This window comes from Excalfactoria chinensis, chromosome 2 (assembly GCF_039878825.1).
Source record: "Excalfactoria chinensis isolate bCotChi1 chromosome 2, bCotChi1.hap2, whole genome shotgun sequence".
Classification (NCBI taxonomy): Eukaryota; Metazoa; Chordata; class Aves; order Galliformes; family Phasianidae; genus Excalfactoria; species Excalfactoria chinensis.
Window position 1 is genome coordinate 130,991,974 of NC_092826.1, and position 27,450 is coordinate 131,019,423.

The 27,450-nt window shown below is 38.6% G+C and overlaps 2 protein-coding genes across 5 annotated transcripts in view; one reads left to right on the plus strand and one right to left on the minus strand.

Moving 5' to 3' along the window:
- Nucleotides 1-257: 257 nt before the first annotated feature.
- Nucleotides 258-26,722, plus strand: PITRM1 (pitrilysin metallopeptidase 1). Its single transcript, XM_072330223.1, has 27 exons — nt 258-427; nt 1,283-1,385; nt 2,157-2,263; nt 4,614-4,765; nt 5,126-5,240; nt 5,372-5,468; nt 5,754-5,914; nt 7,569-7,695; nt 8,424-8,512; nt 8,995-9,123; nt 10,802-10,915; nt 11,355-11,451; nt 13,179-13,313; nt 15,140-15,278; nt 16,577-16,693; nt 17,717-17,849; nt 18,460-18,580; nt 19,382-19,458; nt 19,876-20,041; nt 20,162-20,262; nt 20,918-21,038; nt 21,810-21,881; nt 22,632-22,744; nt 23,270-23,395; nt 24,555-24,700; nt 25,260-25,362; nt 25,915-26,722. The coding sequence occupies exons 1-27, from the start codon at nt 381-383 to the stop codon at nt 26,006-26,008; spliced, it is 3,102 nt and encodes a 1,033-aa protein (XP_072186324.1). The 5' UTR covers nt 258-380; the 3' UTR covers nt 26,009-26,722.
- PFKP (phosphofructokinase, platelet) overlaps nt 26,715-27,450 on the minus strand; it is a 40,411-nt gene continuing 39,675 nt past the window's right edge. For 3 of the 4 annotated variants that reach the window (XM_072330226.1, XM_072330224.1, XM_072330225.1), the window contains exon 23: nt 26,715-27,253. In XM_072330226.1, the coding sequence (XP_072186327.1) occupies nt 27,100-27,253 (154 nt within the window). In that variant the 3' untranslated portion in view covers nt 26,715-27,099. The remainder of the gene's footprint in view (nt 27,254-27,450) is intronic. The other variant, XM_072330227.1, reaches the window with a different exon arrangement.

Below are 27,450 nucleotides of genomic sequence, written 5' to 3' on the forward strand. Positions count from 1 at the left end.
ACAGAGATGCTGATTTGCTCAATGAAAGGAATTTTATTCATTTTCCTAGGCTTGGCCTTAGAACGCACATTCTCTGTACTGGCGGGTGTAACACTGTGCCGAGGCCCATAACAGGACGTTGGCTGGGGGGCTTCTATGAGCTTCTTATCTACAGCTGACCGCCCCACCACACAGCGCCGCAGGTACCAGATAACCACCACATAACCACCCTGCCGCCTACGCCGCCCTCAGGCGCGCAACGGGGCACAGTGCGGGGCGAGCCAACATGGCAGGCGGGGCTTTCCGCTGCCGCCAATGCAGGTGGAGCTTCGGCGCCTGCGCTGCTGTTGTACGGCCCGGCTCGTCCGCTCTGTTGCTGGCCTGCTGCCGGGTGGTGAGCCATGTGGAGCCGCTACCGGACGGCTGCAGGGCTGCTGAGCCGCGGGCGGTAAGGACGGGGATGAAGCAAGGGAGCGGGTGGGGGGCCCTCCATCATTTCCTCCCCGTCCCCGGGCACTGTCTGCCCGGTTATCAGCCTCTCTGCGGTAGGCGGCCCGACTTTCCCTGCCCCGCGGGCCCCACGACTTCTGTGCCCGGAGAAAAGCTCAGTCCAGGGGCGGGGAATGGCGTGTTGCTCCCCTGGCGTGGATAGAAGGCCCCGTGCTGGCTGCCCCCCAGCACCGGGACTGCAGCAGGGTTTTTTCCTCAGCTGCACCTCTGTTCCCTTCCCTAGTGCCAGCTGGAGGGAACGTGCTTTGCTCCCTTGAGTGCTGTGTTCTGTTTTGGGCTCTTCACTACAAGAAAGACATTGAAGCCTGCATGAAGGGCAACAAAACTTGTGAGGGGTCTGAAGCATAAGTCTTACGAGGAGCGGCTCAGGGAGCTGGGATTGTTTAGCCTGGCGAAGAGGAGGCTCAGAGGAGACCTCATTGCACTTTACAACTTCCTGAAGGGAGGTTGTGATGAGGAGGGGCTTGGCCTCTTCTTCCAGGACTCGAGGAAATGGCCACATGTTGTATCAGATAAGGTTTAGACTGGACATAAGAAGGAACTTTTTTTCTCAGAGAGTGGTCAGGCACTGGAATGACTGCTCAGGGAGGTGGTGGAGTCACCATCCCTGGCAGTGTTCAGGAGGAGTCTGGATAGGGAGCTAGGAGATATGGTTTAGGGGTTTTCTGTAAGTATGGTAAAGGGAGGACAATTGGATTAGATGATCCTGTTGGTCCTTTCTAACCTTGTGGTTCTATGATTCTATGTTGTGGTCTTGAGATGCTCTTTGCCTGAGTGAGATGTGCTGTTTCAGGTCTCTGAATCAGAAGTCATGGAGGTGGAAGAGCATTCCTGCCAACGAACGGGCTCTGCTGTATAGGGTTGGAGAACAAATCCATGGTTTCACAGTAACTCAGGTAGGCATTGCCTCTATCTTGTGTTGCTGGTGCAGATAAAATTTTCCTTGATGGGAGAAATGTCAAAATGAGGCCACTATGCAGATGTTTGCGTAGATGCCACAAGTGGACTGTTAAAAATCATGCGATATTTGCTCGTGTTTATCCTTCTGTGTCTAAATTCTGTAGGTATCATTAGCACATGTTCCTGGGGGGATTTACTGTTCCAGAGTAAATGCTGCACCATGGCAGTATGTGTGTGTTACAGACATTGAGCATTTGGTGTGGCCTGCTGAAAGTTCAGACAGTTGATTGTCTAAACCTCACTGTGTGCTGGTTTATAGGAGACATTTAAGTAATATTTTATCCCCAGAATTATTTTTATTGCTTTATTGAAAACTCCCAATAGGAATAATATGGGAATTTCTTCTTTACTCCTAAGGAAAGATGTTTAAGTAGGAAATGAGGGTATTCTGCAGTCATTAGTAGTAACAGAACCAGTAGCAGAATCGAGTTCTTTTAGTTGTCTTCTGCTGTCCTGACCACTGATATGTGAACATGTGCCTTCTCTTTAAATTTTTGAACATGAGTTCCTAATAGTTACACCAGATGAGTATAGTTCTCTGACTGTAATGTTGTGTATTTTTTAAAATTTATTTTCTATCTAAATACATACAGGACTTTCATAAAATGTAGAAACAAAGGATCAGTGTATAGTGTTGTTATGTCATCCCTAATTTATTTGATCTCTTGGTAGTCAGTTTGTAATACAGGCGTTTTGTTCCAATACAGGTTACAGCTGTTCCTGAGCTGTTCTTGACTGCAGTGAAGCTTAATCATGACAGTACAGGAGCCAGATATTTACACGTTGCTCGAGAGGATTCCAATAATCTCTTCAGGTAAAGTATGTGGACACATCACATCCAACATCAACCTGTGTCTTATACATTGTAATTCAGCTTCATAACTAGATTTTTCTGTGATAGCAAAGACAAGAGTACTTCCTCTGTGGATCTTTCTTAAAATAATTCAGGTCGTAACAGTTGTTATGATGTCTGTTGTTCAGCATGCTGCTTGAAACAGTATCAGCACTTAGCTCAATGAAGTTCCTCAGATATTTGGCTGGACATTAAAAATTTCCAAAGACAGAGATTCTGCAGGTTCTCAGGGCAACTTTTTCCTGGTATTTAACTGTTTATATGTGCATTACTTTTTTTCTTTAATACCATGTTAGAACCTTCCTTATATTATTTATTGGTGTTTCTCCTTCCATCATGGATACCTATGTAAATAACCTGTTTCCATTGTAACCTGCTTGTAGTTATTGGAAGACAGCTATTGGGCAAGTTTCCCTTGTCTCTTGGTGCAGTTAACCTTTTATAGAAGGCCACTAGATTAGTCAGGCACAGTTGGCCATTGGTGGAACCGTGTTTGCTCTCTATAATCACCTCCTTGTCTTCCTTATGCTTCCACATAACTTCCAGGAGGATGTGTTCTCTGATCTTACCAAACACTGAGGTGAGACTGACTGATTGATAGTTCTTGATTTGATCCTTATTACTAGCTTTAAAAATGGCTGCGATATTTCCTTTTCTCAAATCACTCTGGATTTTGCTTGACTGCTGTTATTTTCCGGTATGATGGAGAGTGGCTTAAATACATCTGCCAGTTTCTCTCAGGGTGCTGGGATGTAGTTCATGTCCCATGGTGTCATGGATGCTGAGGTCTCAAACCTGATCTTCTATTATGATGGAAGGAACTTCATTCTCCAAGATGCTGCCCTGAGGTTCAGAGGCACAGTAGATGTGGAAAGAGTGCAAACTGAAGGGAAAAGACTGAACACCACTCCTTGCCTTCTCTACTTTGGTTGTCCCGAGTTCTGTCTCTTCTTCTAGAGAGAAGGGTGTACTTTCTTTAGTCTTCCTGTTCCAACCAATGTATTTGTATTATTTCTTCTCTGTCATTTCCAAATTCATATCCAACTGTGCCTTAGCTTTCCTTATCTCACCTGTTCGTTCTTGGGCAGTATTACTGCATTCTATCCAGGAATGTATGTCTCTGCTTCTATTATTTGTGTGTTTCTGTCTTAAAATTCAGTATTACCCAGAGGTCCGTACACAGCCATGCTGATCTCCTGCCTGATTACCTACATATGGGAATTGAGAGGTCTTGTGCTAGAAGAAAAAATTCCTTAATAAGCAGCTAGTTCTTTTCTACTCCTTTACCCCTGAGAATGGTTTCCCAAGGGGTCCCATTCATTAATTTCTTAAACAACTGAAAATACACTTAAGTTTCAAGGTCATGATTTTACTCTTCTGCCTCATATCCTTCAAGACTGTGAACTCTGATAGGCCTGATCACTATAGCTCAGGCTGTCACCAGTACTGACCCCTCCAATTAGTTAGTTCATCTGTGTTCGTCCATTAATGCTGCTCCTGCCATTAAGCTTTCTATCACCTGGGTTAAGAAGTCATCCTCAACACACTCCATGAGTCTCTTGGACCAGTAGCTTTCTGTGCTATTTTTCCAGGAGATGCCATGGTATTTGATGTCCCCTTAGAATGATCAGAGCCTGCAAATGTGACATTGCCTATTCTTGAAGTAGACTTCATCAGCATCTTCCCCATGATCAGGCAACCTGTAGTAGGCACTCATCACAATGTTTACTATGTTGATTTGGCCTCTGATTTTCATTTATAAGCTCTTAATCTGATTTTCATTGCAATTTTTCAGTGACATCTCTTCACATTCCATTTATTATTATTATTTTTAAAAGAGGACAACCCTGACTCCTCTCCTTTTCTGCCTGTTTGCCTGTCCCTTCTGGCTAGTTTATGACCATCAATTACAAGCACTTCAGTCATAACTGATCTCACCACATTTTAGTAATAGTGATTTTTATCTTAGTTTTCCAACTGTGCGATGGCTTTGAAATCCTTATGTGCCTCTGGACCTGAAACTAGACTTCCTAGTAAACTGAATTGTGGTTACTAGACATAAAACCTTTTTTTTTTTTTTTTTTTTACCATAACCTTCCACAGATTTTTTTTTCAGTGTTTTGACAAAAAAATGTGTATATTTTTCAACTAACTAACTGAACAGTAGAGGAAAAAGATCATATTTCCAAGTAGGATATAAATTTAACTGTTGATATTGGCAACTGTTACTGTTTTGACAACTGCTTTAGTTACATTGATTGACTTCTCATAGCTGATAAATGCATTCTTCTCTTTACTGTCTGTCTTTTAGTTTACAATTCCGAACCACACCAATGGACAGCACTGGGGTCCCACATATCCTTGAGCACACAGTGTTATGTGGTTCTCAACAATATCCTTGCAGAGATCCATTCTTTAAAATGTTAAACAGATCGTTGTCCACTTTCATGAACGCATTCACAGGTGAGCCTGAAGTAAATAAATTTTTGCTTAAAATCTATATTGTATCTTTTTTTTTCTCATTGAGAAGCCGTTATTATTAAGTGTGAATGAGGGACTGAAAACTATCAAGGTAGGGTGACAAAAATAGACCTTGTTTGTTTGGCAGTTACAAAGGCCCAGTAGAGCTAAGTCTTTATGCACACAGTAAGGCAATTGTCTATATGCTTACATATTTGATAAATAATTGCAGTCTTAATATATTAGTCAATTAGTAAGTTTCTTTACCAATTATTTATATTGGTGAGTGATTCAGTATAATTGAGAGCAAAATGCACTTCAGGCTTCCTAAAATTCTTATCTTTTATGTCTGTTTGTATGCAGCTAGTGATTACACACTCTATCCGTTTTCAACACAAAATCCCAAGGATTTCCAGAATCTTTTGTCAGTGTATTTGGATGCAGCTTTCTTTCCATGTTTGCGACAACTAGATTTCTGGTAAGCTTGAGATGAAAATCAAACTTCAAATAAAAATATATATATATTAATTTAAAAACAAAAATACAAAATCAAACAGATAATCTCTTCAGTTTCCTAGCCATGTTTCCTGTTATTAATTTTTTTTTCAGGCAAGAAGGTTGGAGGTTGGAACACGAGAACCCAACTGATCCTCAGACACCTCTAATTTTCAAAGGAGTTGTTTTTAATGAAATGAAAGGGGCATTTGTAAGTTTTGTGGATTACTTTTTTTCTTTTTTCTTCAGTAAAGTCAGCAAACTGTGAAACTTTTATCCAGAGGTTGGACTGTTGAACATTTGCATGTAAAAGGATTTTGTTGTAAAACTTCTAAGTTGACACAATAACATAGTTATTTTTATCAAAGTACATAGGACTGTAGAACAAATGCTTACGTGAGCAGTTCTTATGTAAGTTAGAACTCTGGTCTTACTATAGACCACTTTTTATATTTGAAATGTGCTTTACTAAAATGTGGTATTTTTTTCTCTTAAGACAGATAATGAGAGGGTGTTTGCCCAGCACCTGCAGAATAAACTCCTTCCTGATCATACTTATGGTGTAGTATCCGGTGGACATCCATTAAATATTCCTGATCTTACATGGGAGCAGCTTAAACAGTTCCATGCCTCTCATTATCATCCCAGCAATTCCAGGTATCTGAAATTTGTGTCTTAGTATGTTATATAGTGAGTTAGCATTGTGGTTTTATGAGGGGAAATCAGCTGTACAATGTTTCTATACTTCATGGTCAGCAGCTTAGATAACCTGTATTCTCCAGCAGCTAGCATAGCATCATAAAATCTCAAGGTTGGAAAGAACCTACAAGACCATCGAATTCATCCATCCTTCCATCACCATTACTACCCATTAAGCTACTAAACCATATATCATAGCACCAAAAATGAATTTTCTTCAGGGAAAGAATTGAAGGGTGAATTGGAGACAGTGGCTTCTAAACGAGGGGCAGCTGATGTACACATTGTAGGCTATGTGTGTGTAAGGAGGATTGATACAAAGATGGTAACAGATATTCAAAAGGTTATTTATGAGGAAAAACTCACCGATATGGATGCCTTCACTGGGAAGTGCTGAGGCAGTCTCCAAGAGATGCTGCCTTAGTGGTGGTCAGCCCTTAAATGAGGTCTAGAGGAGGTGGAGTCAAGCTGCACCCCTTCTGGGAGCACAGCTAAATTAGTCTCACCTGTGCTCCCACAGCTGACCTGACACTTGCCTCAGAGGTTCGGGTTATGATTACCAATTTCCCATACAGTGTGCCAGCTTGATTTTGATGGTTTGTATGGAGTTTTATTTACAGATGATTCTCCATTAACTTATATGTGTTGGGAGGAAATGAACGTTGTGTAAGTACTTGGCAGTAATGCATAATTACAGTACAAGTAGCACAGATGAATTGGTATGGAAACCCATAGACTTAAGTCAATGCAGATGAGAAGATAAAAAAGAAGTTGTGAGTGTATGACTGTTCCTTTGCGGTTGAATCACATGTTATTGTATTTTGTTCTAAATATTTGTTATCCATTTGAGTTGGACACTGATTCTGTTGGTATTGCTGAGGTCATTAAGCTAAACATCTTCTTGAACATATGAGGATATTCTTCTGTACTAATTCTGTGGTCAATCCAATTCATTTATGGAACATCAGCTTGTGGCATGACTTTAAATTTACCATCTTTTGATTTTTATTTATTTATTTATTTATTTTTCATCATTCCAAGCATTGCTTGTACCTGAGTTTAGATTTTAATTGAGGGATAACAGTTACCTGATACATATACCATGTCCATATTTAATACAACAGAAGTTAGTAGTGTTTCTTGTAGGTATGGGGGTGTACTTTGATAGACTGACCTGCAGAACTCAGCTGTGCTTCACAGTTCAGTTGAGAAATGTGTAATCGTATTTTACATATTATGAATGAGGATGGTAAAAAATGTGTCTTCCAAAATATTAGAGCGCTGGAGTTATGGTTCCAATTGCTATTATTTTCTTCTTATAATATTGCATAATAGTGCAGCTAACTGAGTTCAAGTTCTTGTGGGCTCTAAAGCATAACACAGAGACTCAGAAGTGCTGTGGAATTTAACAGTGAAGTTTTGGGTTTTTATATATGTGGCAAACTCTGGTACGTCTTAAACTTTACCAGTCGTGTTCCTTGTAGATGTAACAGAATCACTGGAAAACACATGGAATTCATAATGGAAGAAAAACAAACAAAAAACCCAACTGTTACTATGATTTTCCTGTAACAATCTGATTCTTAATTCTAAACTTGTGTTTGAAATGCAGATTCTTCACTTACGGAAATTTTCCACTGGAACAACATCTGAAACAAATTCATGAGGAAGCCCTGGTAAAATTTGAAAGAATTGAATCAAAGACTGACATCCCAAAACAGAAACTCTGGGAAAAGCCTGTAAGCATTGAGATAAAAATGTGTCCATATCTCTGTATGTATAAAATTTAAGAACTGCACATCCAATAGTGGAATTGCAGAAAATTGAGTATAACATGGTAACATTTTAGCCCAGTCTGCTGATGTTATTGTTTATAAGTGTACCTGCATTAAGTGAGCTAAAATTTTTGTTGTTGTTATTAAAGGGGTTAAAAAAGAATGTTTACTTCAGAGTTTCAGCGATGTAATTATTCCATATCTTTGTTCATTTTCATTATTTTCAGTTTTCATGTGCCCTCAGCACTGGAGCATTTATTACTGTAAAGCCTCTAGAACTAGGGATAAGTGTTTTAATACTTCATGTCAGGAGATGCTTCGTTAATGTTACTTAAACTTTGAAAGGTTGGTGTCAAAATAGTCTTTTCCATTTATTTAAAATCTTTTCCTCCCTAGTTTATCTGGAAGCTTAAATTTTAGTTTGAAACCATGATTAGAATGTTATTTATGGACAGATTTTTCTTGATCCTCTTTATTTCTCCACTTGTAAAAAGTGGAGTTACTGCTCTTATCTTTTCAAGGTATAATGGGTAAATATTGTGTGTCTGTATACATGCTCATGAGTGAATATCTGCAAAATTATTTTAGGTTTTTGTGAGGAGAATGTGAAGTCATAAATAATCACATTTAATTTGTAATTCTACTCTGAGTTTAGTCTCCCTTAAATGTACTTTTTTTTTTATACTTTACAGCAAGAGCACCATATAACATGTGGCTTAGATTCATTTGCTACTGATCCTTCCAAGCAGACAACTGTCAGTGTCAGTTACTTGTTGACAGAGTAAGTCTTATTCAAATGAATTTCTTAATCAACCATGTACGGGAGAACTGGACAAATCCTTCTTTAACAAAGGAAAGTTTAGTTTGCTGAGAGTTTTTCTTGCCTTTTCTTTAGCAGGCAAAGTTAAGGAAAATCAGCCATTCTCTTACAGATCTATTCAGTGGGTTAGGTTTTGGGAAAACTGGCTTTTTTAATTTCAGTTGCCTTCCATTTACAAGTTTTTTTGTCTAACCCAGTTACTAACTTCTGTCCTCGTGTACTAACTGAATGTGTAGAGCTTCTGGAATTGTTGGCTGTAATGAGTAAAAAACACAAAGCTCTTTATTTCTTAAGTTTGGTGTGGTGTTCATAAGTCATGGGTATTCTTCCCTTGCCTCTCTTACATGGTTTTGTAAAAGTAATTCTTCTGAAATGAAATCAGAGCTGTTTGGTGTTATATATTCATACTTTGATGGTTTTTAATAGCTGATTATCCTTTTCAGCATTACAGATGTTTTTGAAAATTTCACGCTAAGCCTCTTGTCTTCACTATTGGTTGATGGACCAAATTCTCCATTTTACAAGGCCTTAATTGAGTCTGGTGTTGGTACAGATTTTTCTCCTGATGTTGGGTAAGTCGTGCGATTTAATTTTCATCAATAAAACAATAATAAAAAAAGATTTAAAACAACACTGAGTTTGAAAAAGGGATCTCTCATACAACAGATACTACATCAGAAGAATAAAGCATTGTCAGGTGTAATTTTTGGCTTATCGATATCTTGTTAGAAGCTATGTGAGTTTTTTAAAAGCGGTATTATTTCATATTTATCAGCAAGAAAAATGTGAACATAATAACGTGGTATGCCTTCATTACTCTAATTTACTTGGAGTTTGCATCTTTTGTGTTTGGTGTTACTCAAAAGAATGAGAAAAATGAGTTTGCTTGCTTTTTTGATGCACTGTTACCATTGTTTGTTTTTTTTTTTTTTAACTTTAATTCTGTGATTAATACTAGGTAGTACTAGATCAGTTTGGCACAAATGTGTTTTTATGCAATTAGATACCATCCACTTATCATCTCCACAATAAAAAAAGGGTATGTGTGCTAATGTTAATTTATTTGGAAGCAGTCTGCTAAGCTAGCTAGCTCTGCACTGCAGCCTATAGATGAGTGGGTTCTGTTAACTTCACTCCAGGCTCTGCTGCTCATCATAGCTTGCCTTTTTTGTCAGAGGAAGGAAGCAGTTTCAGGGCATGAACATCTGATATTAGACATGAAGATGACAAAAAATATTCTTTGTTTTCCCCTGTCTCAGATGTTTTGAGTGCGAGTCCTAAACATAATAATCAAGCATGAATGTAATGCCCTGGGATAATCTGCTTGGCTTGAAGTTATCTCTTTTGGTTTTGCTGCAAGTCCTGTGTCATGAATACCAGTGCTGTGCAGATATCTTGATACCACAGGGCATGGCGTCTGTCTTCAAACAATGAAGGAGTGATTCAGTTGTATATTTTGTCAGCTAAGCCTTTTGTGCGTTTAATCTCGAGCCATACAGTGTGTTGTCTTTAGTATGCATCAGTGAATGTGCTGATGAGTGCAGAGATTGGTATTCCTGAATTTGACATCTGAGTCTGCCATTGAATCTATTCTGTTTTTGTTTTAATATGAAATAGTGGATTTTTAGACTTGATTAACAGTAATAGCTTTTTCCATGTTGGCCTTGATCCAAGCTGTTAGATGCTGCGATTTTCTGCAAATAACAGTTTGTAACAAGGAGCTCTCATAGTAAAATGTGCCTGATAGCCTGGGTGAAATTATCTTTTTTCCCCCTCAGGTGCTGTTAAAAGTAATTACAACAAAACCAAAATGCATCACCTTCAACGCTTGCTCTGCAAGTACTTCTTTAGGTGTATTAATTAAAAGTACTGTTCTACTTGCTTGCTTAAAAGTGGAATATATGTGTTTAGCTTTACAGGTAGCTGAATTTTTCACTTAAGAGGTTTTATTACCTGAAGGTACTTACTGATGAACAGGAGGATGAACAGAGAAGATTAACTTTCTTCTGTAACTGCTTTTCTTTCTCTATTATCATCACACACTATATTGTTTCCTAACAACGTGCTGCTGCTGCTTAAATTGAACAAAAAGTGCTTTTAAGTTCAATTTCTTCAATATTTTTAATTTGCTGTCTAGAGTTTAATAGTGTGTGTATGTATGTGAAAAGAATCTTTTCCCCCTGCCTTTGCTGGCAGATTTAATGCTTAAGTTCTACTACTTGTTGCTGAGTTCAGTGTGTTTTATTCTAGGTTTAATGGCTCAACAAGAGAATCTTATTTCAGTGTGGGTCTACAGGGTATTGCTGAGAGAGACATTGAGACTGTGAAACAGATTATTGCTAAAACAGTTGATGAAGTTATTGCGTGAGTAATGATAAATTTTTGAGACTACTGTTCTCTCATCCAGTCTTTTACAATTAGATACATGTCTGTATATATATGAAACTACTACTAATTATACAAGAAAACACACGCACACATAAATGTATTTTGCCTTGAAATTTTAATTAAGTTTCAAAATAAATTTACTGAGGAAGCAGTTATATTGTTCACTAACCTTAAAACTCTTATCTGTTACTTCCTCTACTGTAGCATATTCATCAGCATAAACTGCAGGAGTTTAATGATATTGGTGCTGTTTCACTAAATAACACATCACAATAAGATTTTCCTATTTTAATTCAGTGTGTAAGACATCATGTTGTAATATTTCCTTTATTGACGCTCTAATTCATTTTCATAACTTCAGTAAGAGTGATTAGTGCTGATGGATACGATTTCCTTCTCTCTTCACTCCTCAAAGGAAAGGATTTGAAGAAGATAGGATCGAGGCTCTACTTCACAAAATTGAAATCCAGCTGAAGCACCAGTCTACAAGTTTTGGTCTTGCCCTGACATCAGTAAGTCTGTACATGTGCTTGTGTGTGATGTTTCCTTTAGGAATAGGTTAGAAATTTGTGTGGTACATCTTTATAAAATACGAGGTTGTAAGCTCTCCATACCTAAAACTTTTCATTTTCTGGCTTTTTCTTTGTCACATCATATACATTTCCCTTCTTTTCATGAGCCTTCAAGCTATTGCTGGACTCTGCACTGCATGGTTTAATCAGGCAGTGAACCTATTGTCTTTGTCTGAATAGGAGCTTTGATTACAGTAGGACTGATTGCTTTTGTAAGAGAGGAATGTCATGCTGACTCTTGGTACATTTTGGCCAGTTGCTTATCTATTTGTAGAAATCAAATCAAAGAACCATACTTTTCCTTGGAGTTTAGGGTTGTGCCGTTGTAGTGTAACAAATACAATTGCTAACCCTGCCACTGGAAGGATTTTCCTCTGTGCGATCTCTTTATTTAAAACATAAATTGGAGAATTCAGAAACTGGTAGCTTTCTTCTTAGCCTGTAGGTTTTCTTTTCTTTCCAAAGTGCTTAAAATAGTAGGAATTGTATTCTGAAATGATGGTCTTTTCTGATTTGATTATTTTTTTTATCTGTGCAACTGTTCAAAACAATCGGTCTCCGAATACTTTTTCTTCTTAGGTTCTGTGTGCAAAGTTTGTGGAGAATCAGTTTGTCAGGGAGAGGAGATCAGCACCTTCCTCTCTGCTTCCCCTCCTTTGAGAGCTGCAGAGAGCTGTGAGGGCAGCTCTTAGGTTGTCCAGTTGAGAGAAGAGGAAGCTAAGTGTCTTCAGCTTCCACTGATAGGACATACCTTCCAGCCCTTCGACCGGCTTTTGTTTCCCTGCACGTTTTCAGCTACCTTAACATCCTTCTTGTCTAGTGGTGACCTATATATATATGAACTATATACAGTATATTTGTGGTGAGGCCTCAAATGCTCGATACAGCAGGAGAATTGCCTCTGTCTGGCTAGGCAATGTTTAATGCATGCTAAAATGCAGTTTGTTCTCTTGGGTACTTGGCACACTACTGGCTGCTGCATCTCTGTCTTGGGTCTGTAGTGCTGCTCTCCTACCATTTGCCTTCCTCTGTGCTTGTCTCTGGCATCGCTCCATCCCAGACATGGCGCCTGGCCTTTCTCTTGTTTATCTTCATGCTTTCTCTGTACGTCCAAAGCTCCAGTCTATGTAGATCCCTCAGCAAGGTCACTTGTCCCTGAAGTTAACACTACCTCTCAGTTTATTATCGAGTTGAAAACCTTTATAAAGATGCATTCAACTCCTGCATCCAAATCATTGATGAAAGTGTTGAACAGAACTAGCCTTAGAGTTGAGCTCTGTGGAACACTGCTGGTAGTTAAATCATATAAATGTAATAATCATGAACTGTTTTGTGTCCACCTCCTACTCTGCTTTTCCTTCTTTCTTGGACTTAAAAAGTGCATTTGTTTTAAGAGGGGAAAAGAAAGTAAGTTTATTTGGTACAATAAAATCAGAGGAGAGAATGGAGAGGACAAGGGGCAGATGGTGGTGGTGGTATAGTCCTTTAGTCTGAATAAATATTTTGTCTTTACAGTTCTACTCAATCTATTGAAAGTGTTCATCAGTTTTTACATACCTACTGTTCAGATATAGATGGTAAGGGAGTTCTGGAACATAGGTGCTGCCAGTTAGGGAAATGCAGGACAGTAAGAATATATGCTTATTAAACTATCCTTTTGCTTTCAGTATATAGCTTCCTGCTGGAATCAAGATGGTGATCCGGTGGAGCTTCTGAAGATTGCAGATAAAGTGTCACAGTTCAGGCAATGCCTTAAAGAAAACCCCACATTTCTTCAGGAAAAAGTTAAAATGTACTTTAAGGTAGGAACATGTTCTGAAAAGTAACTGTGGTATTAATTTTTGAATCACAGTTTTGTACTTATAGTTGAACGGAAGGGTACTGAGTTTTTCTTATCTGTTTTTAGATGTAGGTGAACAGCAGCGCTTTTTAGTGAAGCATGTTAAACAGTTTAAGTGGGAACTTGGTAATGCACGTACCAGAACAATGATATGATATTAATGTTCAATTGAACTGTGATGCCTGAAGTATAGAAGGGCATGTGAAAACTAAAGATATGGACAGAGAATTATGGGCCTGCTTGTGTATTGGTTGTAGCAAGAGCTTTTTCTTCTTTCCTGAAGAGACTTTGCCTGTTCAAGTAAGATTGTTTTAGTGCACTTCAGGTTCCTTCAGTTGTTGTCTGAATTTTGCAGTTGGCACCAATTGCTTTCTGCTCTTTTTCTTGTGTACCTGTGTGTCTGTTCTACGAGAGTGCTTGTGGATGCAAGAAGAGCAGAGGCATTATGACATGGAATGGTTTGAAGCCCTCTGATTTAGCTAGTAAAAACCCATTGACAGCAGTGCTGAAGTGTCTTTCCTTATTTTTGTTTTGCTGTGGTGATGTGGGTTTTTTTTGTTGTTTTTTTTCTTTTACTGTTTTGCTTGTTTTGAAGGACTCATCTGTGATACTTAACTGTCAACTCAATTTACCTTTGAGTAAATGCTCATTCACTTATACTCAAAGGTGTAAGGGAACAGTGGCATCTCTTTTTCCTGAAGTCATTATTAGTGTATGGAAGTTGTAAGGAGCTGTCAAGTTTTTGGCTGTTGTGTTAAGAAATAGACAGTGTTTTTGAGCATGTTCTTTACTGTGCAGTTCTGCTGAGGGTTCTGAGATAAACACTGCTCAGTAGAAGTAATGAGAATTGTTGGATTTCCTGATATCAGAAGATGATGCACCTTATGTTGTACATTTGTACATTGTGCATGAAGATTAATAAAGCAGGAAGGCTGGAAGCAATGGAGAGAATGCTGTTCATCTGCCCTTGGTTAATTTTGCATTTTACATTTTAATTCTGTTGTTTCCTTAGTCATTCCAGATAACCACAGGGGAGATAAGCTCATAAAACAGGGAATCCAATTATAGCATCTCAAGTTATTGGCAGTGTGTCTCAGTGACAGATGTTACTGTTTGACTCCTACTTTGAAATGGGCATTTTTGAGGTCATCATCTTTTGAGCGGCCCCCCGTTATTATATAAAATGGAAGCTGCTGTGTAATTTTGTTGTGAAAATTCCACAGTACAGTATAAACAAAGAAATTTGATAGCCATTGTGATGCTTGCATAATGCATGGAGTTGTTTGGCAGCAAGACTGTAAGGCATTTTTGAGCAGGATAAGGCATGCACATTTTACATCATTTGGGATCTCTGTGCATTCAAGCTTGGACAGGTTGAATGAGACATTAGATGAAATTCTGCAGTTAACTGGATTCCCTATCTTAGAATGTTCTCCAGATATATCTTATGGCATGCTGCTCTGTAGTGTTATACACAGTTGTTTCACCTTGATTTAATTACACAAGTACTGTATGCTGCTAGGGGGAGAGGACTCCATACTAAAATTTCACCAAAGGCTGTTCATGCTTGTTCATATGGTAGGCTGTCTCTCTTCTCCTCCCTGGCAGCAGACTGATTCATTAAATGAGTTAAATTGTCTGCTTGTGGTTCTTTTGATAATGTGGCGGAACCAAGTAATGCATGGGCTGTTCTGTGATCTACTTCAGATGAAGCCATAATCTGAGGCAATGCAAGCAAAAGCAGCCCTTAAAATTAATAATTCTCTGTTTTGCGATGTATTTCTGCAGGATAATCCGCATAGATTGACTCTGTCGATGAGCCCGGAGGAAGACTACTATGATAAACAAGCAAAACTGGAATCAGAAAAACTGAAAAAGAAGGTCAATGCTCTTTCTGAAAAAGAGAAAACCCAAATCTTTGAAAAAGGTTAACAAACTTATTCATGTTTTTGCTTGAGTCACTGTTTAAAAATACACCCTGTTTGTTATTTATTTTGTTTTGTTGTTTTTTTTAAGCTGTTGATCTGTAAACTGTCCAAAATTCAATATCAAACACAGTCCAGAATTTGTTCCGAATTGGATAATTTTGTTATTGTTATTGGTATCATAGTATCGTGCGAGTTGGAAGGGACCTTAGAGATCATCGAGTCCAACTCCAGGGATTCGAGCCCTCTAGTGTAGCAGAGCAGCATTTGTACCACTTGCGCCACAAGGGGGATTCGAACCCAGGCCCTCCAGTGTTGCAAGTGGCGGTTCTAATACCGTGCTCCACCGGTACCTTGTGCAATACATGTGTAAGGAAGCTATGGAGTTAATACTAAATTATGTGGTTAGTATATTCCATTTTTTACAGCCCTCAGAAAATGAGTGCTGTAAAAAATGATCAAAGACCACAGTCAGAAGTGGAAAAAATGTTTTAAAATTTGTCTGTTTTTTTTTTTTTCCTGTTAATTTGCTGTCAGCACAAGGTGAATGCCACCATTACAGCTCTTTGTTTCTGAGCATATGAGGTTTGCTCCATGCTTCTATAAAACTTAGATTTGCTAATGTCATTTCTTAGCTAGCTTTTTAAATAGAAAAGATATAGAAATAATATAGTTTGGTTTATTCTGAGGAATAACTTGAACTTGAACTTGAAAACCTTGAGCAGTCATGTCTTTCTGTTAAAACATTGCTGTAGACATAGAAATCCTATAAAAAAATGGAGTTAATGATCAGAAGCGGTGTCACTGGGAGGGGAACAGGGCAAGATAAAATCTTTCAGATGAGTTTGTCTACATACAAAAATAATGCTGAATGTACTTAAAGGCAGCCAGCTAGAATCTGAAAAAGGCTGAAACATAAGATAAAGTGTAATGGTTTAGCTGCATCAGTGTACTGACAGCACTTGAGAAAGATCTCTTATGGGTTAGAACCAAGATTTGTGTTGCCTAATGGCATCTGCAGAGCTGGACAACAGAGCAGACAGGCAGATATCACTTCTTCGGGGTTTGAAATACATGTAAGCAGGGCGTGAAGGAAGGGTGTGTGTTGGAAAGAATTTACAAAGATATGGTGTTCTGTTTGCTGACCCAGTAATGTGTAGAATTTGTCTCAGTGGAATATTTGGAAGAACAGTTGATAGAAAATGCTAAACCAAAACATATGTTTTTTTCTGATCTGCATCACCTCAGTAGATTTAAAAGATAAAAATGATCAACCTTAATATTCTGCTTTCTTTATTAGGTTTGGAATTAATTGATCTTCAAAGCAAACCTCAGGATACCTCTTGTCTCCCAGCTCTAAAAGTGTCTGATATTGAGCCCAAAATCCCATTCACTGTGCTGGAGACAACATTTGCAGGTTGGTGTAACCAGTCCTTTGTCCTGAAAAGGACAACACTATTGGATTGTTATTCAGCTATTAGCCCAACTGTTGCACTTCTTCCATCTTAAAGAAGTAGAGATTAGGAATGACATGTAGAAAATTCTTGGCCTCACCTGTGAGGGGTGATGTTGAGGCGCTTCCAGCTGCAATCCAGTTGCCTGCTCTTTGTCTAGCAGTAGCACTCCTGATGCAAGCTCCCTGCCTCCTGCTTTCTCACTGCCTGCCCTGCCCTGCAGTCAGAGAAGTCGCTAGGTATGCTCAATTATTCTTGAGCAATCCTGTTGCTTTCCAAAGACTTCAGCATTGTCCAGGGTGCAGGAAGCATTTGTTAAGAGCTCTCTTCCTACGTCCTACCTGTTTTTAAAAGTAAGACGGTCAGGGGCCATGGAGAAGCCATCACTCATCATAAATTCATTGAAAAATTGTCTTGCTTTGCCCGTGGCTCTCCTTAAGGATTGATAGAAAGCAAGAAGTCATAGGTCTCAATTTTGTCACGGCTGTGCCAAAATCTTGCAGGTGATATCGCTCTGTAGTATATTTTAACAGAAACTTTTCTATTAAAATTGTCAGCAAGTATCAATTGCTGATTCTAAACCTTGATTCTAAAATGACCTGTTACGTGAGAACTGTGTTTGTTCTAATAGCTGTTGTTAGAGCAGAATGTACAATGTGGGAACCCCAAATTCTCAGTGTTTGAGGTAGAAAGACAAAAAAAATATTAAAGGAGAAAAAACTCCTCAAATTATTCAGAAACAAATTATCATTCCATTACTTGAGAGTTGTTTCTAAAACATGTACTCTGCCAATAGAATTCTCTCTTTAAATTTTCCAGGCATGTCTTATTTTACTATGGACAAAAGTACAAAAAAACAAAAAGAAACAAACACAACCCCCACTCTAGATAATAATAATAGAAAATAACTCTAGATTCTTGTAAGTGGTTTTGCTTTCATGTACTTAAAGAGGAAACTTGTTCTTTTCTTGCTTATTCATCCCTAGCTGATGAAGTTCCTGTCCAGTACTGTACTCAGCCAACCAATGGGGTTGTGTACTTCAGAGCTGTTTCCAGCTTGAACACTCTTCCTGAGGAGCTCAAACCATACGTGCCGCTGTTTTGCAACGTCATTACAAAGTGAGCCATTGACTTTGCTAGAATCCCGAGCAGTACGATATAGTAATGCTTACTGAAATAATGCTGCTTCTAATTTATATGGCTGTTCTTTTAGGAAGGAAACAGTGATAAGTTGGTGTCCTTCTGGTACAGTGATTCTTCCCTCTCCTCACTGAATTGCCAACTCCTTTAGACTTTATCAGTCTCTGCCTTGCTTTGTTCCCCAGTGTCAGCATCAGCATTCCCCAGATAGATGGGGATTTTTTATGTAAATGGAAAGGAGCCTTGCAGAAATTAGAAGTTTTCATGTAGGTTTTTCTTGGTCTGGCTTCACAGTGTGATCAAAGAAACGGTCACAAAGGGGCAAGAGCGGCACCAGGCATATTAAGTGACCTGAGCCAGAAGGAGTTGTTTTTAGTAGCAGTAACAGCTTATGTGATGCTACTACTCTGGTTCCGTGTGTATGTTGTGAGCAGGCCTGTACACTAAACACCTTTTTTAATACCCCATTTTTGAATTCACAGATTGCTTAGTTTCTAAATTGTATTTGCCTGAAAGTTTCTTTCGCATTTGGTCCATAAGCCTTGGTTGTAGACCAAAAAATGGAAATAAATCTGATTATTTTCCTTAGGTTGGGATGTGGAGCGCTTGATTACAGGGAACAAGCCCAGAGGATAGAGCTAAAAACAGGTGGGATGTCTGTCAGCCCACATATCATTCCAGATGATTCACACCTGGATGTGTATGAACAGGTAAATTAATCAGAAACTGACTGTTATTAAATTGCAGTAGCAACTCAATAGTTAAGGTCACTCAGGGCTTCCAGTAGAGCACCCGTTAATGTGCATTGAAAGCAGAGTATAAAAGGGCTTATGTATTTGGGTAAAATATTTATTTGGCAATTATGATATCTTAATATTTTGCATTAAGGGAAGTGTGCGACACAGTCATCAGTTTTAAGGCGGTGCTTTGCTAACATGGCTATATTTTCGAGTGCTGCAAAACTCTGGAAACAAAGAGTAGAGGACAGAATGGAGTAGTGCTGTGCGTAGAGATTGCTGTTAATACGTGTCACTATTAACTGTGATTCTGAAACATTCAGTGTTTTTCAGGTTTGTTAGATCTTAGCACAGGGCATTGTAGTTTTAGCAATAAATAAATCTTCAGATATTTCAGAGTTACTGGCGTCTACTTCTTGTAGTCTGTTCCCCATGGATCATCAAGTTGAGTTAGGGAGACTACTTTACAAAAAGATTCATCCCCAGAACAGTTCATTATTCTTCATATAAAGCAAAGCTAAAACTCTGTTTCTAAACTTCTGCTTACTTTAAGAGTCAGTAATCAGCAGTCTTGCTTTGTGTGAAGGTCAATCACATGTCATGTCTGCTCTGATTTTAGTAATACAGCCTGCATTGAAGTGTTTTTGTTTTGCAAAGTACTAGACTGGCACCACTGCATTGCTTCCATGACAAAAGTTCTTGCATGTTTCTCCATTGCTTTAGTTATTCGTCCAAAGGAGTTTTTTTTGTGTATGTTTTCTTTTTTCCCTTCAGGGTGTGCTCTTTTCATCTCTGTGCTTGGATAGAAATCTGCCAGACATGATGCATTTATGGAGTGAAATATTTAACAAGTACTGTACATTGTTTTTTGGGTTTTGGTTTATTTTTTTGCATGGTTTTTGGGGTTCTCTTTTTCCCTCTTGCCCCAACCACTTCTTACAGATTCTACTTTGAGGTTTATTTTTTCATAGCATTATCCTTGAGTGACTCCCAGACTAAATCATAGAATGATTAAGGTTGGAAGGGACCTCTGGAGGGCCTTTGGGTTGATGTCCCTGGGTTGAGCAGGGCCACGTAGACCAGGTTACCCAGGATAATGTCCAGACAGCAGATTTAAGTACTCCATCCTTTGCATGGCTGTATAATGGATTAAATGGAGAACTGATGGTCTGAAGGCTCTTTCTTGAATGAAAGATGCAGTGTTATTTAAGTCCATTGGTGTGGTTTCTCATGAGATGTGGAGACCTGTTTTTACTCTTTTTTTTCAGCCCTCGATTCGAGGAGGAAGAACACTTTAGAGTGCTGGTTAAGAAGACTGCCCAGGAACTATCAAATGGGATTCCAGATTGTGGGCATTTATATGCTTCTATTAGAGCCAGCAAAAACCTTACGCCTTCTGGAGAACTGCAAGAAATGTTCAGTGGGATGGATCAGGTGAAAAGTTAATGGTGTATTTATGTGAGGCTCAAATCCTCTGCTGTGGAACGACAGTGCTAATTTTTGTTGAATCTTTCTAATGACTTCATCTGTAGTTCTTCTGCCCTTCCATTGCAGGTGAAGCTGATGAAGAGAATAGCAGAAATGCCTGATATTAAACCAATACTACGCAAACTACCACGGATTAAGAAGTATCTGTTAAATAGTGACAACATCAGGTGAGTTTTGGCTTAAATGGAAAGAAACATTGTGGTGAGAGAGAGGCCATGGCCTGTCAACGGATATTTCTCAGTATTGTAGTCCCATGAGACAGAAGACCTGAGGGAAACAGTGCAGAAATGTGCAGTCCGTCTTTTATGTGCTTCAGAACTTGATGGTAGCTGTGGCTTTTGTTGGTTTGTTTTAACAGGTGTGAAATCTACAGCAAATACAAAACTCAGATGTTAGTTATATGTTGGATATTCCATCCATATTCTGCTTTTTTTTTTCCTACTTTAAAGTGCTCTGTAGAAAGAGTTACATTGCATTGTCATAACTAAATATGGTTTGTTTTTGTTTTATTTTTTCTCTTAAATAGAAAATAGGGCTGTTTTGAAACCTCCTCATCTGGGGAGAAGAAAGACACATTAGTTTCAAAACTTGTCCAATTTGATTGGCACTGAATTGTAGTAGATTCTTTTGCAACGAAAATGATGAATAAAATTACTGATGTACATGTGTTGTTTGTAATCATATTAGCTGAAATACAGAGAATACAGAAGAGACACTTGAAATGTTCTGGTGATTTAATAGGAAGTACTTAAGCACAGTGGTGTAAATCATAATGGACTGTGCGAAACCACAAAAAGATACTAAAAAATGTATTTTTGACAGATGTTCCGTGAATGCAGCACCTCAACAGATGTCAGAGGCATCGAAAGAAGTAGAGAAATTCATAAAGGGTATAACTAGAAGTAAAAAGGAGAGAAAACCTGTCCGTCCCCATGTGATTGAGGTAGGAAATCAGTTCATTTCTGACTAATGCATTAAATATATCTAGATTTGATCTTCTGTAACTGGCAACTGTTTGCTCTGAAGACAATTTGAACTCAAACACTGTGTCCATACTGAGATGTCTGACTAAGTTGGCCAGGCAGCTTTGCGATTGACTGGCTTTGTAGCAAAATGTACAGCAGCTTGTTTTCATCCTGTAAAACAGGCAACAGTAATCCTGTAGATCACCTGCTGGATCTTACCCTGAGGTCACTATTTACGCATGGGATGGAGGAAAATTCATTCTTCCTTTCTCTGTCACATTAAACTGTAACTTCTGTTTTACCTGTGCGTTACTTGGCATGCTGGCCAAATGGAAATATGGAGTAATGTGCAGTTCCTTAGTTTTGTGGGAATCTGTTTCATTATTTGGATGGACGTTTGGCACAAATTGTACTTGGTTCAATCCAGTTGACAGAGAATCCACACAGTCTTAATTTCTGGAACTGGAGTAGACTCCTAGTTCTGTACCCAAGAAGGAAGAATTGGCTGGAACTTTTGGGACTCTTTAATATTTCACCTGGTGTGTTTCAGTACAAAATTACTCTTGAAAGGTTTATTTAGCATTTGCTTAGAAATACAAGTATGAAGAAATAATCAAGTAGGTTGCTTATGTTTGTGAAGACACATGGGCTGATGGTGGTTTCAAAAGCTACCACAGGAAACATGAGGGAGTAGGGGTTGCATTTATAATATTCTTAGTTTTTTAATACGATGGCTGGATCTTTTGTAGAAATCTTCAGAAGTCAGACCTGTGGGAAGCAAAATGCTTAATAGCTTGCAGATCACAAGGAAACTAATTAACGTAAGTACATTATTGGCTCAGGATACCCATGTGTGCCCTTTATCCTACACTGTATTTTTTAAACAATTGCTCAAACTTCATCCATCTGTCATCCTTTTTGTTCGTTTTCCTTTTGGTTCTGATTTGAAGATCACATAGCTGACTTCACATCCATGCATGCAGGAAATACACATCATTTAGTGTTGAGACTTGGTCGGTCAGGTTGTTGGTTGGACTCGAAGGTCTTTTCCAACCAAAGTGATTGAATGATTCTAAATAAGCATCAGGTTTACTGCGGGGGATCTGTGAAATTTACGTAGCTGCTGCTTGTTGTAAAACAGCTTTATTTTTGTGGGGAGAAGTGTTGTTTTCAGGACTCAAGACATGTCATTGAATAGATGGACTCAAGTGTGATGGATGCAGAAGTGGAGAGTTAAGAAGAATTCAATCAGAGTAAAGCTGTGGCAGAGAAAGCGTGCATCTCAAAACTCTTTGGTAATGTAATGTGCGGACAGCTGAGAAGCTGGTGAGCAAGGATGAGTAGCTGATGCACAGTTTCTACACACTTTGGTTTCCTAAGGCAATTCTAGTGCTGGATTGCTAATATGGGAGCAAGCTGAATGTATTCCACTGATTGCAGTATAAGGCAGCTGGCAGCTTTAGCATCTGTCTGCCTGTTTGGCAGTTTCATAGTTATCAAAGAAGTCAGAGCTCTCAAAGGAATAAATTGTCTCATTTCTGCTGTGGTTTTAATGCATTCTTTTCTCTTAGGATCCTACATTTAAACCATGCCCAATGAAGACACATTTTGTACTTCCCTTCCCAGTGAACTATATTGGGGAATGCATTCGAACAGTTCCCTACACAGCTACAGACTATGCAAGGTAGGAAGCAGAATCAGCAGGGAGCTTGTATGTGTGTTGCATAACGCAAAACAAAATAGGAAGTTTTAGGCTGACTATTGAAAATGGAGTGTCAATAAAAGCCTTGTGGTGTGTTCTTAACATTTTCTTTACAGAGCATGACCAAGTCCCTGAATGCCCTGTTTTAGTAAGTGCTGAGATGAAGTAACTAGGGGCTACTAACCCCTAACTTCCAAATAACAGCCCTACTTACTTCAGTGTGTCTGAAGCGACAGTCCCTATTGCATGTAACAGAGTTGCAGTTAGGAGGCTGGTTTTGTATTTCATTAAGGTGAAATAAAAGGAATAAAGGATTGTTGGAAAGTAGCAACTCTTAGAAGTATGTCACTTTACTCAGCTGTTATTAAATGTTAATTATTGTTAATGTTGTAGGTTACAAGAAGCAGTGCATTGTAAATTGAGATCTTTTTGAACAGTAGAGGCTATTGAGAATATTACTGTTACCTGATTCATTTAACATCTTTTCTATTATTCCTCTCATTACAGCCTCCGAATTCTTGCACGGTTGATGACTTCTAAGTTCCTACATAGAGAAATTAGAGAGAAAGGAGGGGCTTACGGTGGAGGTGCTAAACTTAGTCACAATGGAATATTCACTTTCTACTCCTACAGGTAAGTTGTATCTTAGGGGACCACTGACTGCACTTGCACGCATCTTTGACTTGGCATCAGCTCTCCTTCAGGATTAAATGTAACAAAAAGAATATTGAATGACAAGATAAGTGATTCAGCACTGAGTATGCAGTTAAGATGAATTGCTTAATGTACATCAGTTTTGTTAACAAACCTCTCCTTGCTTCCTCTGATTTCTATCCCTGGGAAAGTCTACCTTATCTCTGTTGGTGTAGCAACCAGTTTTATCTTTGCACCAGGTTTATGTAAGACAGGTTTTCATTTATTTTGTCATGGGTTGAGGAGACTCTTAAACTTTTGAGATCCCGGAGTAGAGGGGCGCTTTTTCTGCTGGTCTTGCTTTTGTAAATGCACAGCCTCTTTCAGTGACTGGTGGAATCATTAGAGATTCAGCAGAAAGCACTCAAAGCAATGCTAGTAATGAGTGAGAATGGAGAAAGTATATTTTCCACTTTTTGTCAGTCTGTAACAGTTAACCTGCTTTAGTTTTACGAAGGCATTTACAGATGAAGTTTGAATTGAAGGTATTGAAGACTAGTTATAATCCCCACTAGAAGTGTCGTGAGTCTGACAGAGTTCTGTTTTAAATCGTTTTCTTTACTGAAGATAGACTAATACAGTACTTGGGCAAGATTCCGAGCTAAAATCTGAGCAGTGCTGCCTCTCTGCAGTTTTCAACATGGCAGGACTTGTCTTGGTTAGTATTTCACTAGTTGTCAACTTGTTGCACCTGTTTTACGGAGAGCAAAAAGAGGTGTAGCAGGAAAAGCAACTTGAAGATACGGCATATCATAAATAGCACTGTTGTTCTTAATGCAGGCTGTGCCTGCTAAGCTGCTGCAGCAAATTGACAGTGGATTATGAAGTGTTGGTTTGCCATCTCTTTAATACCAATTCTCTGCACACTGCCATGAAGCTGCTTTTAGCAACTGAGCTTGCTGCCCTTGTGTACTCAAAAGTTCAAAACACATTTGGTTCATGCCATTCTAAAAAGTTTGGTTTAATCCCAAAATTTGGTTTAATTTGGTACGCATGTTTTGTGTAATGCACAGCAAAGTGAATGAAGCAAGAACAAAGTAAGTCTTACAAAATGAAGTACAGTACTTAAGTCAGTAATTTCACTTTTTTCCCCACTAAGGGACCCAAATTCATTAGCCACCTTGAAAGCATTTGAAAAAGCAGTCGAATGGGCCAAGTCTGGAGAATTCACGCAAGAAGATATCGATGAAGCTAAGTTGGCAGTGTTTGCTGCTGTAGATGCACCGATAGCTCCTTCAGATAAAGGTACAACCTCACCAGCCTCTCAGCACTGGGGATATTTATTTTCCTTTAAATTTAAAGGAGAGAAGATAGTTTGCTAAACTAAACCATATGGCAAGATTTGTACTTGGTGGATGCTGATTGCCACTGCTCACATTCCTCCAATGCTGAACATGTTCAATATCTCTAGTGAAGTATATATATTGATGCTGCTCCTCGATGTTAGGTGAATGAATACAGTTAGAAGATGAAGGTAGAACAGAGAACAAAATTCTGGCTTGGAGTTAAATACAAGCAACTGTAATAATAAAAAATTCCTTTTTTTTTTTTTTTAATATAAGTTGGAAAGATTATTTTCCAGACATAATTTTAACTATGAATGTCTTAATTTCTTCTGCAACCTGGTTTTGTTTTGTTTTCCAAGAAGTTAAAACATAGAACTAAATCACTTGCCAAAATACAGTGAGTCTTTTCTCCAGTCTGTGACCTTTGGTTTACAATTAGATTTTGTTTCAGAACGATTGTCAAACTGTAGTTGGGGTTCCAGTATGTTATTGCAGTATGTGTCTTTGTTTTGTTTTAGGTATGGACCATTTCTTATATGGGATTTCAGATGAGATGAAGCAGTCACACAGAGAGCGGCTTTTTGCTGTTAACAAAGATAACCTGGTTGATGTAGCAAATGAGTAAGTCTGTGTTCAGAGCATGGGGGGGGGAAAGCTGCTTGTTTGAAAAACTGCACAAATGCTGACCAACTTGAACAAGTTATGTTCTTGTATTTCTTTCATTGGCCTTTTGTCCTACTTTCGCTATTTGCTTTTGTAACCCAGTGAGATTTAATTATATCCTGTATATAGTACTCTGGCAGATGTAACCTCCCTCCTACATTCTGAATCTGCAGGTGATTATTTTACTTTCGAAGAGTCCATAAACTCTCTAAAGAACACGTCTACTCTGCCTTCTGGCTAATTGAGTTGGTTCTTCTGGACTCCTACCACCTTGTGCTTATTTAGACTTGAATTCCACTGCAGAAGTTTAAGCAGATAGCTTAGTTATAGCTAGGCCACAGTGACTGTTGTATTGTGATGGCTGGGGAAAACACTGTAAATTCAAAAAGCTGTTATAAAAGCAAAAAATGGGTGTATATTCAGCAGCCTTTCTTCTCCTGAAATATTTTCAGCTTGTATAGGAGAGTAACAGAAAACTGAATGCAGCAACTTGTTTGTTGTTTCTTGCAGGTATCTTGCAGTTGGGAAGAGCACCCGTGGGCTGGCTGTACTTGGCCCAGAAAACACAGATATCACCAAAGATCCCTCATGGGTCAAACGATGAATAGCTGGCTGAACATCCAAGCTCATACAAAACAAGCTCATCTTTGTGACATTAGCTTTTTATGTTAATTTTTAACTGAGCTGTTGTCCAGCTTAAATGATACTTCAGATGCTGCTTGTAGCAATGTCCAACAAACAGTTAAAACTGTGTTTAAAAAAACAGAATTCTAACCATACAGTATTAGAGAGCAGGAATGATTTGTTGTTATAGTAAAGACAGACTTTAGTATTTTATTCAAGACACTCCTTCCATCACATATAGATACTATATAAATTAAATATTTTTGTATATGTAGAATTTCAGAGTGGAATTGGGTTGCAAACATGTCTGCTATTGGATATATAAAGTGCCATGTCTATTTTATATTGTTTTCATTCTTCTTTTTTTTATGCTAATTCCAGCTTCCTGTCACATGTATGTGCCAGTGCATTCCACCTCAAATCAAGCCAAATGTATGGTGAAGAGCAGCACAGTGGGCAAATACATAATGGATTTAAATTCAGCTTTTCTCTTGACCACTTATGGAACACTTGGTTAAATTTTTTTACAGGGGTAGTACTTATTTTCTTTGTCTACTAGCCTAAGTCCAAAGCAGCAATGAAAGACAGCTGCATTTCTACCGACCCTACTTTGTGAATCCTTCATGAAGCACTGTGTTCCACTTGTGTAGAAGCAGGTGCTAATACACTTCAACACATCACATTCATGATGTTTGCAACAGTACTTTATTTCACTTCAGATACAGTAAGCACATCCTGTAACTTAACACAAAGCTAGCCTTCTACACTTATTTTTGGGTGTAAGTATTCTGGAACAAAGTGCAGTGGGTGAGTAACATTTTACTCTTTAGTTAAGTGCAACACTGATCTATGCACTCTGCATCAGTAAGATGGTGCTTATTCATTCAGAGGCTAGGGCTCATTTCAAACATAACACAAATACAGGACAAGGAATCTGTGTGACATGTGAATGTTGTGTTTCACATAAAGTGCTGGTACAATAACTTAAATGTTACAAAACAAAGCTGTAACGATTCTAAAGCATTGTTACTCACAATGTGCATCTATGATAACAATCTAAAAATAATCTCTTTAGATGGCTCCAGTTTCTGCTTCCTTTGGGCTGTGCATAGCAACATGCTCCAGCTGGCCCGAGTCTGAAACATCATAGCTGGTCTTGTATTTGGCCAGGATTTTCATCAGTGGTCGCAGCTTCAGCCACCATTGCTCCATGGGGATCCTATGTCTGTGTAAGTGGTGGGCAGGAAAGAAAGAAGTGAGTCATGTAGTAGCTAAGACAACCACACATAGCTCATTTGGCAATACCAACAGTAATAATAATCTTTATAAACAGGAGCAAGCATTGTTCTTCGTTAGCCCAAATAAAGAAAGAATAGTAAAGAGGATAGTAGGCTGTACTAAGTGGTGTATTTCACAGGGAAG

Coding starts and splice junctions, on each gene's coding strand:
- PITRM1 (XM_072330223.1), top strand. CDS start 381: ATGTGGAGCCGCTACCGGACGGCTGCAGGGCTGCTGAGCCGCGGGCG. Junction 7,696..8,423: donor AGAAACTCTGGGAAAAGCCT/GTAAGCATTGAG, acceptor TATACTTTACAG/CAAGAGCACCATATAACATG. Junction 23,396..24,554: donor TTCACTTTCTACTCCTACAG/GTAAGTTGTATC, acceptor TTCCCCACTAAG/GGACCCAAATTCATTAGCCA.